Source organism: Myripristis murdjan, chromosome 8 (genome assembly GCF_902150065.1).
Source record: "Myripristis murdjan chromosome 8, fMyrMur1.1, whole genome shotgun sequence".
NCBI classification, from domain to species: domain Eukaryota; kingdom Metazoa; phylum Chordata; class Actinopteri; order Holocentriformes; family Holocentridae; genus Myripristis; species Myripristis murdjan.
Genome location: NC_043987.1, coordinates 25,822,104 through 25,836,198, shown reverse-complemented (window position 1 = coordinate 25,836,198; position 14,095 = coordinate 25,822,104). Strand labels below are relative to the sequence as shown.

The 14,095-nt window shown below is 43.2% G+C and overlaps 1 protein-coding gene across 2 annotated transcripts in view; it reads left to right on the top strand.

Moving 5' to 3' along the window:
* The window catches only part of asic2 (acid-sensing (proton-gated) ion channel 2), a 393,118-nt gene that overhangs the window by 373,952 nt on the left and 5,071 nt on the right, over positions 1-14,095 (top strand). For both annotated transcript variants that reach the window (XM_030058742.1, XM_030058740.1), the window contains 3 exons: positions 6,406-6,533; positions 10,342-10,492; positions 10,927-10,983. In XM_030058742.1, coding sequence (XP_029914602.1) covers positions 6,406-6,533; positions 10,342-10,492; positions 10,927-10,983 — 336 coding nt within the window. The remainder of the gene's footprint in view (positions 1-6,405; positions 6,534-10,341; positions 10,493-10,926; positions 10,984-14,095) is intronic.

Genomic DNA, 14,095 nt, shown 5'->3' with positions numbered 1-14,095 from the left:
AACATGATGGAAAAACATAACTCTTGTCTGAGACACTTAACCTTGTAGTGTACGTGATTGTATTAGTGTGCAAATTATAAAATTAGTCAATACAAAATAGTCCATGACATTTTCAAAACTCACTGTGTTTGATTAATTAATTGCTCTATGAATATGTTATGCTTAATAAATGGTAATTAAATTATATTATATTCAAATTTGGCCTGTCAGTTGATATGTTTATTTGGCTGTTAGTGACCGTGAGCTTGAGCTCGAACTGAATTCTAGGCTTTAGTTTTTCCAAATATGAAAACAATGGTGCCAATATAATAAAAGTTTGCTTCTGTGAGTCTGTACAAAGATGGAGCTTGACAAGACGAGAGCCGCCCAGTCACAGCAGACCCTCATTACACAGGACAAGACAGTAAATTACACAGGACAGACAAAGCACCAGGACAGAAGACAAAAAATAAAATCTAATTCTTTATTCTCTTTCAGACAAACATGCGCACAAAGACAGCAGCTCTCCTTCTCAGTCGGTTTCACACACACAAACACATGCATACACAGACACACACACACACACACTCAAGCTCTCTTTCTCTTTCTCTCTGTGTGTCTGACACAAACCTAGACACTCTCATTATCTCTCACACACAAACATACACACTCTCTCTCTCTGTCTCTGTCTTTCACACATACTCAACACCCCGAAATTAATTCACCTGTTTTTGGCTGGGTACATGTGTGATTCCTTTAACCGATTTTTACCACGTCCTCATCCAAGCTTTTGCCACATCAGTCAGCCTTGAAGGCATTTGATTGATGAGTGCTGTCTGGCAGCCTCACACCGCTGTATGTGTGTGCGCAAGTGTGTGCGTGTGTGTGTGTGTGTGTCTTCTGTCGATTTGAGAGGCTGACCGTCCTGAAAAGCTCTGATGCCTCGGTCTCTTGCACCCTGAGGCGCTCAGTTGACAGACTGGCAGGGGACCCCTTGATTGAATGTGTAGGAACACTGCCAGCGAAAGTGCGGACACGGAGAGAAAAAGTTATTGATTTCTATAAAGGCTGCTCTCTTTTTTCCCATAAACGTTAGCTTGTGGAGCTGTTAGCTCGCGGCCAAGTGTTCGTCTGTATGAAAGAAAGGGAGATAAAGAGTGAGTGTGTGAGTGTCGGTGGGTTTTTGTACTTCTACCTGAATGAGGAGCGGCTGTCCTTGAAACAGTCAAAAGGTAAGGACAGCCCTCCAAAGTGGGGACATTTTGCTGGTCACCACTTTTGCAAGGGACCGGGGGCAGGAATTGGGTTTAGGGATAAAATTAGAACTAGGATTAGGTTTCATAAGTGTAATTTCATCAGGCACTCTCTCGTATTTTTTGGCAACTTGCGGTGAACTTGACTGCATCACACTGCAAAGAGTAAATAGAGTAAAGGGGGTGTTAGTGATGCAGCACCGTGCAACTTTGGTGTCCAGGATTGCCTGGTTTTGCATTCACACCACCCGCGTGCTCAGGCTAGTTCAAAAGTGCAGACACAGTCCTGCTGTGCGCTGTTTTGCAGGTTTCCCACATAATGTGCACCTTAGCAGATGTTATTCCAACGCTTACCAACCTTTATGTAGATGATGGCCCGTTTAACCTTGAAATAATCCCACCAGCAGGGCAAAATACGACACAATATATGGAGTATCGCAGTAGTTCACGCAGCCATGGAAGTCATTTACTCACGTTTCATAAACTCTACAATCAGATATGACCATGGCCAATGTCAAACAAATCGGTGTTCCATATTAACGGATTTGGCACTCACTGCCTGTTGCTACCACAGCTCTTTATTTTAGCTTCTCCTCCCCCTGAGCCCTGTAATGTATTAGCATTCATTTCACTATGGAGACTATGTATGTTTGTTCACTTGATGTAGCTTGTTGTCTGTTGTCATTTAATAGTACGTACCTCTTAGGCTCTGCCTGGAGGGGTTTGTAAGCTCAGTTAAGTCCATGTCATGCTTGTTCAAATTTGTTCTGAAGCATCACATGAGCAGAGCCACACCGGCAAACTAAAATAAATGGTTTATACCATGAGGTGAGTGTCCTCGCTGAATTTTCATTCATTCTAACAACAGTGAATAAATGTGAGAATAAATCAAGCCATGTTAGAGCTTAACTCGAGCACAAATTTTCAAGGCCAATGTGACTTTTGCCCTAAAAAGTTCTGTCTGAACCCAATCCAAATCTGAAAGTCAATGGCTGTTTCTTAACCTGAGCCTGGCTGGAGCCTGAAACAGGTATTCATTTGTTTGCTGGAAACAATTATGTCACACTAAGCGACATTTTCCCCTCATCATAATCCTATAGGCTGTGATACGATTTGACAGATGACAGGAAAGTAGTCTCAATCCTGGAGAGACGGGAATCATAAGGACTGACTGTTATCATATAATAGGCTCATTTTTATAACATCCTATCAAATGGGCCAACAGCTGCTGAGAGCCCATAGGATTACAAACCGGAGTAAACTGTGCTGTCAATGCATGCAGCTCAGCCCAAACTACTGTACTGTAACTGAGCGATTAAATCAGGAATTAAGCCCAAACCGAACAGAACCTGTCGTGCTCAGGCATAAATGTGGAGATGTGATGCGGCTGTGGTGTAAATGGTTGTCATCCAGCATGGAACTGTCATTATACACCATGATGACTGGGGGCTGTGGAGGTGGCCACAGTCTCTATAGGAACTGGCTGGTGGATGCCTTGCTCTGCAAAGCCAAACTGTCCCTGAGCTCCACTGCCAATTTCCGTTTGGCTCTTCGCCTAATATCACTGAGCCATTTACTGCATTGAGAAACAGTTTTCAAGGGACCAGAGCAAAACCACATGTGCTATCTCCTCCCACGCAAATTTTATTTTAGGGTGCCATAAATTTGCTTGTGGCCATTCGGTTCCAGCTCCTCTTGGGAGATGCTTTTGGGATCCATCTTTTTCCGTGACAAAGGTGTCGTTACACCATGGCACAGATCACAGTGCTTTTGAAAATGAAGGAAAGGAAGTGATTTGATTGGTCGTGACCCTACCCCACCTTTTGCTAATGTATTCCACTTAATCCCTGTCCTTTTTCAACTGTGTCGCAGGTGCACTGAGCCTAGTCTGCGTCCCGTGTGCCTGCTTTGTGTGCCATTGACTGCGCTTTGTGTCACGCACCACTGATTCACGAAAATGGAGTCAAAAGGGTTAAGGTTAGGCATGTAGCAGTGAGGGTTCAGTCAACCAATCAATCAATTCATTGTCCCGACTGGGAAAATTTGCTGTGCAGTCAGGCTAAAAAGACATACAGCACTATAAAATATACTCCAAAGGCATTGAAAGCACCATCAAAAGCAACCACACAGGTCACCAGTCAGCAAACGAGTTGCCCAAAACTTACTTTAAGTCATGTTCGACACAGGTTGAGAAAATTAATTGCATTGGGGACAACGGAAGCCTTTGATCCTGTTGAGTCTGGCTGCAGGGGTGCTGTACCGTCTACCTGAAGGCAAATATCAAAATACTTAAAAAGAGCACGATCAGAACAATCCACAATAGTCATAGCTTTCCTCACAACGTGTTTCTTCTAGATATCATTGAATTGGACCTGCAGCACACTAATCATTTTGGCTGCAGCACTGACCAGTCTATGAAGGACGCTATACAAAAAGTCATAACGTATCCAATGAAAGTGCAGTTAAAGGAACAGTTCACTGCAAAATTAAATTTCAGTCATTATCTACTCAGCCCTACATCAGCTGGAGGTTTGTTGGACCTCAAGACAGAGCAAACATCTGGGAGAAAGCTTATCGACCAACTCTGTGCCAACAAAGGTGTGTGTGTGTGTGTGTGTGTGTGTGTGTGTGTGTGTCTGTGTGTGTGTGTGTGTGAACCAGGTTCACAGGAAAAACAGCGCTCTTAGTTAAATGAAGAACCAACAGTCGAGACAGCTCTGTTTTCAAAAAGCTGGTATGAAGCACTTTTATTACAGGGTCAAGAAGAAATAATTTACCAAAAAAAGTTTAATCCTCAGTTTAAAAACTCACACTATGACATCACACATGGGGAGTAGAAAACATCCAGGAGGAAGCAAAAGAAGATAGATAGACAGACCAGACTGCACTAGGACACAGAAGGAGGGGGAAATGTGACTGAAAAGCAAAAGAAAGAAACACGTTACCACACTCACACCACCAGGATAACTGTGCACCTCCGCCGGTAACCAAACCAAACCAAACCAAAAGAAATGCTGAAACACTGTGTGACCCACTAACACCCCAACCGAGTCCCCTTGTCTGCCTGCGTGGAGATCCTAGAGATACAAACTCTGAGAGAGAGAGAAAAAATATTTACAATACTTACAAGTTACAATACTTGGTAACTTTACAATACCTTTTAAATACCACACAGTATCAGACTGGAAGACATATATAAATGAATAGTGAAATATGTGGGTAGCTGTCAGCACTATGTGCCCTGAAAATATAATGAGCATGTGGTATTGTTAGGCAGACATATTACACCGTTGAATAGGCTGTTACATGCTCTTTGCCTGCACAGCATTGACACCTTTAAATCAGATCCTGCACCCTGTCGCCAATTACTGATGTATTACTATAAACAAAGAGGAAAAACATGAATATGCAGTTCAGGGTGCTGCTTTCAACCTTAACAGTGCATTACTCTCATTCTTTGTGTTTGTCTCTATCAGTCAGTGAAGACTCAGGCTGCAGCACCCCGATGGAATACCAAAACTGAGTTAAGGCTGAACAGATAATTTCATTTCCATAACGGATTTTCTCACCTGTCCTGCTCATCAAACAGCCCAGATAATGTCAGGAGGAGAGACACAGAGACAGCTCAGAGAGGAGACGGCTCACTCAGAGTCATTTCCTGTATCTGTGTCACATGGATTTCACCGCTGCCCCGCCCCTTCAGGACAGGCCGTCCTGAGTCTATTCACTCCAGTGGTAGAAGTGAACATGAGCACATATTAGGGCCGATTCTTTCGCCCCATAGTCACCAAAGTAAATATCAGACCCGTTTTTCACAAGCCACATATCTTCCAAACATTCTGATACATTTTTTTCTTAGACCAGCAATTCAGGAGACAATGAACTTGTTGTTCGAGACATGTCCCTATCTCAGCAACACACCCTCGTGAGATCTTGCAGCACAGATATCTCTCCTCTCTGTTGGTGATGAACTGCCTCTGGTTTCACTGCAGCGCTGCCAATGTTTCTTTTAAACAGAAATTCAAAGGGACTACGTGAAACCATGAATTAATAGTTAAAAATTAAATAAAGCTTGTGTTTCTTTGCTTAACAATACAAGTATTATCTTTATTTAACCATTTTTGGAGGGTAACAAAGAGAATATTATTACTGATATGAACTTGTACTGGGTTCATATCTGATATTAAGCTAGCAGATAAAAAGGAGTGGCAAAATAAGGCACAAACATTAAATCTGTTCTGTGTCTAGTGTTGCATTGTTTTGACATGGACCATCAGTCTATCAACAATGCCCAAGCATTTCGCAGTAACAGACTGCACAACGTTCACACCACGTTCACAACACAGACTGTCTCTGACAGGGTGAGGTGGGGGTGGGGTGGGGAGCCGCACCCACTTAGTGTGTGAAGTGTATACCACTTCATACTGTTGGCACAGCTTCTAATGCGGCAGTGTCCTGCTGGGTCCTACGAGCAGCCTCTTCCACTGGCTGAAGAAAGAGGCGTCCTGCTACACAGCTCACTGTTTGGTGCTTGGTGATCCAACCAACTTCAAAGGAGTTTTGACTGAAAAATGAATTGAGCAGATAAAGACTGAATTTTCATTTTGGGGTGAACTATTCCTTTAAGGTTAGGGGAAAAGGAGATTAATGTAGTCAGTGTAATTCCCTCACAATACAACACCACACTCATGTTTTGTATGTGTGTGTGTGTGTGTGTGTGTGATGTGTGTGTGTGCGTGTGCATGTGTGTGTGTATGCCTATGTGTACAAGTACTCTGAAGACCGGGATAAAAGTCCTTTCATCTTTAGAGTCCATGTTGAACCGCTGGAATTTCCACTTTTCTATCTGTGTTTGATGTCAAGACAAATGGGCCTTTAGCTCCCTCTGAAAGTGTGTATTCTTTTAAAGACGCTCTTCAAATGGATTTGACTCAAAAGGCCCGAATTCATCAACCAAAAGTGGTTTCAAACGGGAATTAAAATTTTGGACTTTGAAAGTGTGTGCAGGTACACAGCGGCTGTTGGGTGTAAACAGCATTTTTTTTGTTACTCTGTTTTCTTTATTATTTATCTAAACCAGGAAAACAGCCAGAAACAGAACAATGCCTTTTGTACGTTTGTGTTTGTGTATTGACAGGATAATTCTGACTGGGTCTTTCTGTCTCTCTTCCAGAGGATACAGCCTTCGAGGCGGGTGTGCGGGTGCAGATCCACAGCCAGGTGGAGCCCCCTTTCGTGCACGAGCTGGGCTTCGGCGTGGCCCCTGGCTTCCAGACTTTTGTCGCCACACAGGAGCAGAGGGTATGTGCCCCTGACCTCTACTGATGCACAGTTAATAGCTTTTTTTTTTTTTTATCACCCCCACTCGTCCTGCCTCTTGCACAGTATTTCACCTCTAATCCACATGTTCAGTTTATCTCTCGGGGAAAAAAAAAAAAAAAAACTCTCCATGAAAAAAAAAAAAAAAACCTTTCCATTACAAGCATGGATGGGAATATACATGTGTGTGTGTGCATGTGTGTGTGCAGTTTCCCTGGACCTTTTTATAGACTTATGTTGTCTCTTATGTTGTCAAATTCAGACCAAGGGCAACAATCAGCAGCTAAACATTGAAATTCAGTTAATGTCCAACACGGAACAAAGAAACTGACTGATAGTCGACCTCAGCCTTGTGGTATTGAGAGTGGCAGCCGATCAGAGAGCAGAATTACCTGAGACATGATTTTGTATGTTACAAAGAAAAGGGGATCAAGCTTCTAAAGGATCACGGAGCAGCTTTTTGCTCCTGCCTCAAATAATCACAGATCCCTCCACACGATAGTATGACGTACCATCACATTTAAAATAAGGGAATGAAACTAAGACACTTTTTGCATCTCTTGTGAATCTTGTTTTTGCACACAAGCTACTTAGCCAGCTGGATTTGCACTTGTTACACAGAAATCGCGGAACACGCCCATGTTTTGCTCCATGTAACCACAGGCGGTGGACCTCAATGACCGACCCGCTGCCTGTCACTGGTGGTGAATTGGGCGTTAGCGGATTTTGACTGACAAATGATAACTTGCTCCCCTGTCAGCGGCCGTGCCCTTGCTTGGCAGAGAGGTGCTTCACCCTGACTCACACACACTCGATCATACTGAAGCTCCCCTTTAGCACACAAGGCCATATCAAGGCTGCAGGCATTTCATGCAGGCAACTCTGGCTGCGTTTGATGCAAATAGCTTTTTTGTTATTCACAATTTCTCCTTTGCACTCTGCTTGCTGGAGTTGAACAAGCATCAGTGAAGGTGCCTGAACTCTGCCGCACTGGATGTCTTAATAAACGGACTCCTCTCAGCCCTGAGAGTTATCAGTCCAGGCAGCCAAGCTTACTCTCTCCAGTCTTACTCTTTCTCTGTCTTTACTTCAGGGCTAAGGATTCCTTTGGCTGAGCAAATCCCCACTATGGACATTATGGTTATGTGTTTAACTGCATTAGTTTAAATAAAATTAACAGAAATAAAATAAAAAATAAAAATTGCAGACTTTTTGAATTTAGTCCCTCCTGACTAATTAATCAACCTTTCAACCAATAGTGGTGCCCTCCTTTACTTGTATAATCTTCTGAATATTTTTTTCTTTCTCTCTGTCTCTAATTCCCACCTCATTTTTTAAAATGGTTTCTGTCTCCGGCATATCAATGTCTTGTCCACCCTTTGGCAACCACTGCCCCTCAAAACACAGTGCATAAAAAGCAGAGAAATGAGAGAAAAAAGGTCATTACTTTGAACGAGCAAAAGTTTGTGTATTTAAAAATTTAGAAACAAACTTTACTTTCACAAAAGATTCAGAATCAGGAATATAATTTCTCTACATCATAGCTCAGTGCAATGCTGAAATATAGATAGGCACCTTCGTGGTAGACAGGAAGGAGAAGAAATCCCTGGAGGCCCTCTATCCAGAGATGGTCAGGCCTCCTGGGTAATGAGCCTCCCGGGTTTCTGTCTCTGCTCATCTTGTCAGCCCAGTCCTGTGACTGGCAGGGCGAAGACAGGGCCTCTCTGCTGCTGTGCTGCGATAACACTGCCCCTCTCCGCAGGACAGCACAGTGGGAAACACGGCAGATTTAGCTCTGTTTAATTAATGCATGAACTGCACTTTGTATCAGAGGGCTGGGAAAAGCCTCCTACTGCGGGAAGTTCCCGCCTCTCTCTTCAAGCCTTTCACTTCTGCAGAAAGCCTGAAGGCATTTTCAGAAATGTCTATAAAACGATCACGATAATGACAGTCTGCTAGTGGGGTAGGTTGGGTTTATTTGGGGCAGAGATATAGGGTGGGGACTTATTGAGCAGGTCAAAATACTCAAGATGATGAGTGCATGATTGCAGTGATTCCCAATCAGTCTTACAGGGAAAATGGCCTCAACAGTGAGCTTAAATGAACTCATTTTGGCTCATATAATTGGGCGTAGATTAAAGGCACTTCATCAAATGAACTGCAGGCACAGAGGCCAAAGTACACAGCCCACTGTAGGGGCTGACTGAGTAGACACACACACACATGCACATACACACGCAGAGGCAATTTTAAATTTAAGCTCTCCAGAAATAGAAATTGCCCTTCAGTGGGCTTTTGACCAAAAGTAAAAGGGCACGGTGTTCCCTTGCTTGTGAAAATCATTTTTCCCTGAGAGAAAAGAAAAGGTCTTCATTATAGCATTACTCCCTTCCTGTCTCCCGTGTCAAGCCCTGGGTCTCTGTACTTCAGCCCGGCTCTGTGCTGTCAAGCCTGTCAGCCTACAGTGGCTGGCATCTTCTGGGAACTGTACCATGTGGCTCACTACTGTAAACCGTTTGATGTTGAATTTACATTTACATTCCAATCCAACCATTAACCCAACTTTTTGAACAGTGTCCCTTATTGGCCATGCTGTATAACCTAATTGAAACATTGCACCAGCATAACAGGGAAATCAAGCCATGATTAATAACATGCAGAGCAGGGCACAGGCCTTGGCTCTGATTAGATAGACCATAATCAGGTCAGCAGGGCTCAACACTGTGACAACTGACATGGAGCATCTTCGATTATCTGATTATAGAGAAATAATCAGATCTTGAATCAGTCAGAGCCAACTCTCATTAGGCAATAAGCGAAGATTAGCTGAGATCTGGAGGTGATTTGAAAGGTTACGGACTGCTGAGAAGCACCTTGCTTAGGTCCCTAATGTAATGAATATCTGTAGAAGTCTGCACTCATCTCTCATACTTGCTGCTGGCATCAGTAAGGGCATGTTTAATTATCACAGGAGACAATATAGCAGTGCCCAGACATGGCTAGAGGCTTTTGGGATGATGAAATATTCAGCATGCTAGATTGGTGTTTGTATTGCGTTTGAATTTTACCTCACAAGTTGTAGTTGTGGCGATTATATCTGTGCATCTAAAGTGTCAGATCCCCCCGCAGCACAGATGCAACATCACTGGATAGTGGGGGCATTGTTTCAAATTGTGTCGCCACTAACAAGCATGCTGTGGCCAGATTTCACCTCGCAGGATGTTGCATTTTAGCTTGATCCAAAAGAACGTTATTTTGGCACAGGAGGCTGGTTCTCTTGGGATGCATTGTAATGACAATGAATGGAACAGGGGAACAGAAGGTGGTAGGTGATGGATACCAAGAGCGCTGCTGGAGCATGCTGCCTGTGTAGTGCAGCAGATGGGCCTTCACACAGCTCCTCACGGTGTCCCTCGCTTCTCATCTGCTGTCTATGTCTTCAAAACCACAGGGGCGGGAGGAGAACATTTGGAGTTTTGTGTTCCCAGAGCTGGGTTCTGTGGGTTTTTGCAGCCAGATTCGCCCTATCTGCGGAAATGTTTTCCACTCCGCCTGGTTGGTAGCAAGGCACTTCTGTGTTGCTCCGTCTCTGAGCTGGCTGGGTTTCAGAGGCGGGGAAGGCCTTTTGGAGAGATACTCTCATAGATCAGTACACACAGTTGCTCCATGTTTTGGATCTGATACATGAATTTTTGTGTGTGTGAGAGAGGGGGGGGAGTCTATCTGCGTCCTTGCCTTGTCTGTATTCATCTCCAGGCTCCAATGACCCTTGCCTCCTCCTCTCCTGTAGCTGACCTACCTGCCTCCCCCGTGGGGAGAGTGCGAGTCCAAGGCTCTTGAGTCGGGCTTCTTCCAGGTCTACAGTGTGACGGCCTGCAGGATCGACTGCGAGACCCGCTACATCGTGGAGAACTGCAACTGCAGGATGGTGCACATGCCTGGTAAGCATCACAGGTCCTCTGACTTTACCCAAAAGCCACACAGGCGGATGCTGCTGCATTAGGATGCGTTTCATCAAGGAGACGTTTTGATCAAGATCTTAGGATTTTTGTCATATGAAAAATTATTTAGGGATCGAGTGGTGCTTTGAAGAGTCAGTGCTGGATTACTTATTGGCATATAAAAAGTAGTTGGATTGCCTGTCCATCTGGCTGTTTACTGGCAGAAGAAAGACACTCATCACATTCATATAAAGATATATTCATTGCCCTTGTCAGAGTTAAAGAAGTTCTCTGTCCCCTGAAATGTGTCTGGAATGGTGTAGTTGTGTTTTAGCATCTTTTCAGCTTCATGTAAGAAATTCAGCCATACTTTATGTTTAAACATGGATCTTAGCTATTGACAGGATTCTCATTTTTCCCTTCACTATTCCTAGGTGACGCTCCATTCTGCACCCCTGAACAGTATAAAGACTGTGCCGAGCCTGCCCTTGGTAAATCCACACGCACACATACACACGCACGCACACGGGTTTATATGCAAATGAACAGAACACACTCAGATACATATCTCCGAATATCAATGCTTAAACATCACGTCACAAGCCGTAGTTGTCTCAACAAGGATTAGGATGAGCTTTGTTCCCTGCTCTTGCAATGCTTAAATTCTCAACCTGCCTCACAGCCGAGCAATACACCGGGGAGAAATTCAGGCTTGAGGAGGCTTAACTAAAGTACATCTATATCCTCATGAATGCCAGAACAGTCAGATAAACAAGTCTGCTTACAGGAAGTTTGATGGTCACCTCCTCTGTTTCACTGGATGTTGTCTAAAGAATTACACACTTCAAATACAACCACAAACTGTCCGCTAATTAGAGCAGCTTGTTGCATGTTAAAACATCAACAAACCCATCATGTGAGCTAATGCATGTTTACATAACTTTGGGATAAGTGCAGGAAACAGCAGATTTCAGAATATTTGCCCTGTGTTTGGAAGGCTCATCAAGTATGTACGCAACATAAAATCAGATATGGAGTTGTTCATGTGTGTATGATTGGATGGAAGGATGGATGGGTGGATGATGGGGCCTATTTCTTGCATTGGGGTGAAACGACGGCGTAAAAGGTTTCCCGGTTTCCCTCTCCCACTCAAATTCTGTATTTTTATTAATTTTGTTAGGATTTTGAATGATGGCTTGTCACTATGGCTGCCAATGACAATGACAGTCATGGCTGTTTTGAGATATGGATCCTGGATCTTCTCACTTTCTCCAGTCTGACTTTTTGTGAAACTGCTGTAAGGCCTTGGTGCAATATTTTGCCTTTTGCCGTAGACTTAAACAGCAGAGGATGAGAGGCTCATGAAAGTCAGATGAGACAGTTTTCATGTGAATTCATCTAAATTAAATTCACTGAAATGCGTGTGAACTTTGAAAGTGGAAGGATTTCAGCCCTCAAACTGCCAGAATCATGGAGATGTGGTTTCTCACACACAGAGCCGATGCACTCACCTGGCAGCTCGGGTCGCAGGGAAAACACTGACCAACCCCTCTGCAGTTTAACAAGCCTACACAGTAGATAGATAGATAGATAGATAGGTATACTTCATTGATCCCAGACTGGGAAATTCACACCAGACTGGGAAATTCACAATATTATTTAATAGTATTTCTTTATACCATTTCTCTCCTCATAGCCTTCAAAAAAAAACATAAGGCATTTGTAAATATTAGCCAAAGTGAGCCATATTTATTCTAGCACAACCAATAGCTGAAAAGCAAAGGACTGTATTGACATCAAACATTAATATTACAGAAATAATATTTGTGATATAAAGTGACATCAAATCATATGTGGCTTTTGCTGACGTCTAATGGTGCCAGGCTCCTATACAAGTCCACTCCCGACCATTCCTTTCCTTTGAAAGCTAGAAATCTCAGCATTTGGTGCAGTCATTGCTATTGATTGATATTGATTTCATGCTATGAGGCGGTGAAAATCATCCTTATTGCCTCTCTCTTAAAAAAAGAAAAAAAAAATCAACCAGTTTGAAGAGTGAAGATAGGTGGCTGCAGTGTCAGATGTTGCTATCAGGATGTAGTGTTGAGCACATAGTCATGATGCAGAGAACAGCACGGCCGAGCTGTGACCAGCGATCAGGGAGGAATTTGACTCGGGGAGAAAACAGGACAGCATATGTGTAGTGCATAATGCATACAGTACCGCAGGAGCAGACACTGTAAATTCACCGATGTGCTGCGAACACCGACTCGAAGCGAAAAAAAGTTACACTGTATGATGCAGAAGGAGAGTTTGAGGGCTTTTATGTTTATTCTTGACACCTCTTTTCCCCCTGTTTGCAATTGGTTTCATTTTTTTGAACAGCCAAGCTTTTCACAATTCAAACTTGCACACGCAGACTCAGCTTGGATCAGTCATTGCAAATGAATTTCAGTTTCAACTTGGTGCCAATTTGCTATACCCACTAGAGAAGATTTCACACAGTGAAGTTTGATTGGGTTTTCTTTCTATGACTGTGTCACTCGTGAAGTTTAGAGATAACACAGAAAATGTATTTAATAGGAGACAGCTGCGTCTGTTGTCTCTGAACAACTTGCTTATCTGGTAGTTTCCCATGGAGGAAACAGATTCTGGTTATAATTACACGTTCAGAAAGAAAACAGTTATTTCCAGTCCCTAACTATGGTTGTGTAGATGAACAAGATATGCATCCTGCCATAAATATGATCCCACAAGTGACAATCACAGCACGAGTGTAATTGTTCTACATAAGTGGTTATGCCAGTCGACAGCATTCTCTCATCTAATCTCTATCAATTAGCTCACATCTCAAACAAGTCAAGCAACAATTATTTATGCGTGCTGTTCAGACTATTTTTGAGTGTGCGTGTGTGTCGGTGGGTGGGAGTATGCATGCATTAGCGTGGTGAAAAAACAGGTCAGATGAGGTAAATACGAAACACAAGAGGAAATTTGGCTTTACTTTGAAACATCTCAAACAAACAAGACGAGAGCGAGAGGTGGACACAGGCTGACAGGCTTATAGAAAGAAATCAAGGATTTGAATGCATGAGGCCTCGCTCTCCTGTATCCAATAACATCTCATTTGAATAAAAATAAGAGACCACTGAGAAACCATATTGAATTTCCGCTTGCAATTACGTGACTGTGTGGCCCCGCAGGCTATTAGTGCGCCGTGGGGATAGCTGCCTTATGTACTGAGATCTAGGGATATGCCACAAAGTTGTCACAGTGAGAAAGAAGGCTGTTAACATGAAATTCCCCCAGCATTTATGCATTCAGAGAAGCATGCGATAAGGGTGGATATGGTAGCAGATTTTAAGCCCAAAAAGGTAGTTATTTGTAGTGGGAAAGGATTGGAAATCTCCAGCGAAATTAAAAGGAGGCCTTACCTAAACTTGAATGAAACTTCTGGATTCAGGCTTCAGCTTAAGAAAGCGATTTGTGATGAATGTGAACAGCCTCTCTGCTGGACTAGCGTTTGAAGGGGCTATATTTGAAAAGCTTGCGTCACTTAGCATTACCATCACTGTAGAGAGATGGTGTTATGTATGAGGCTGT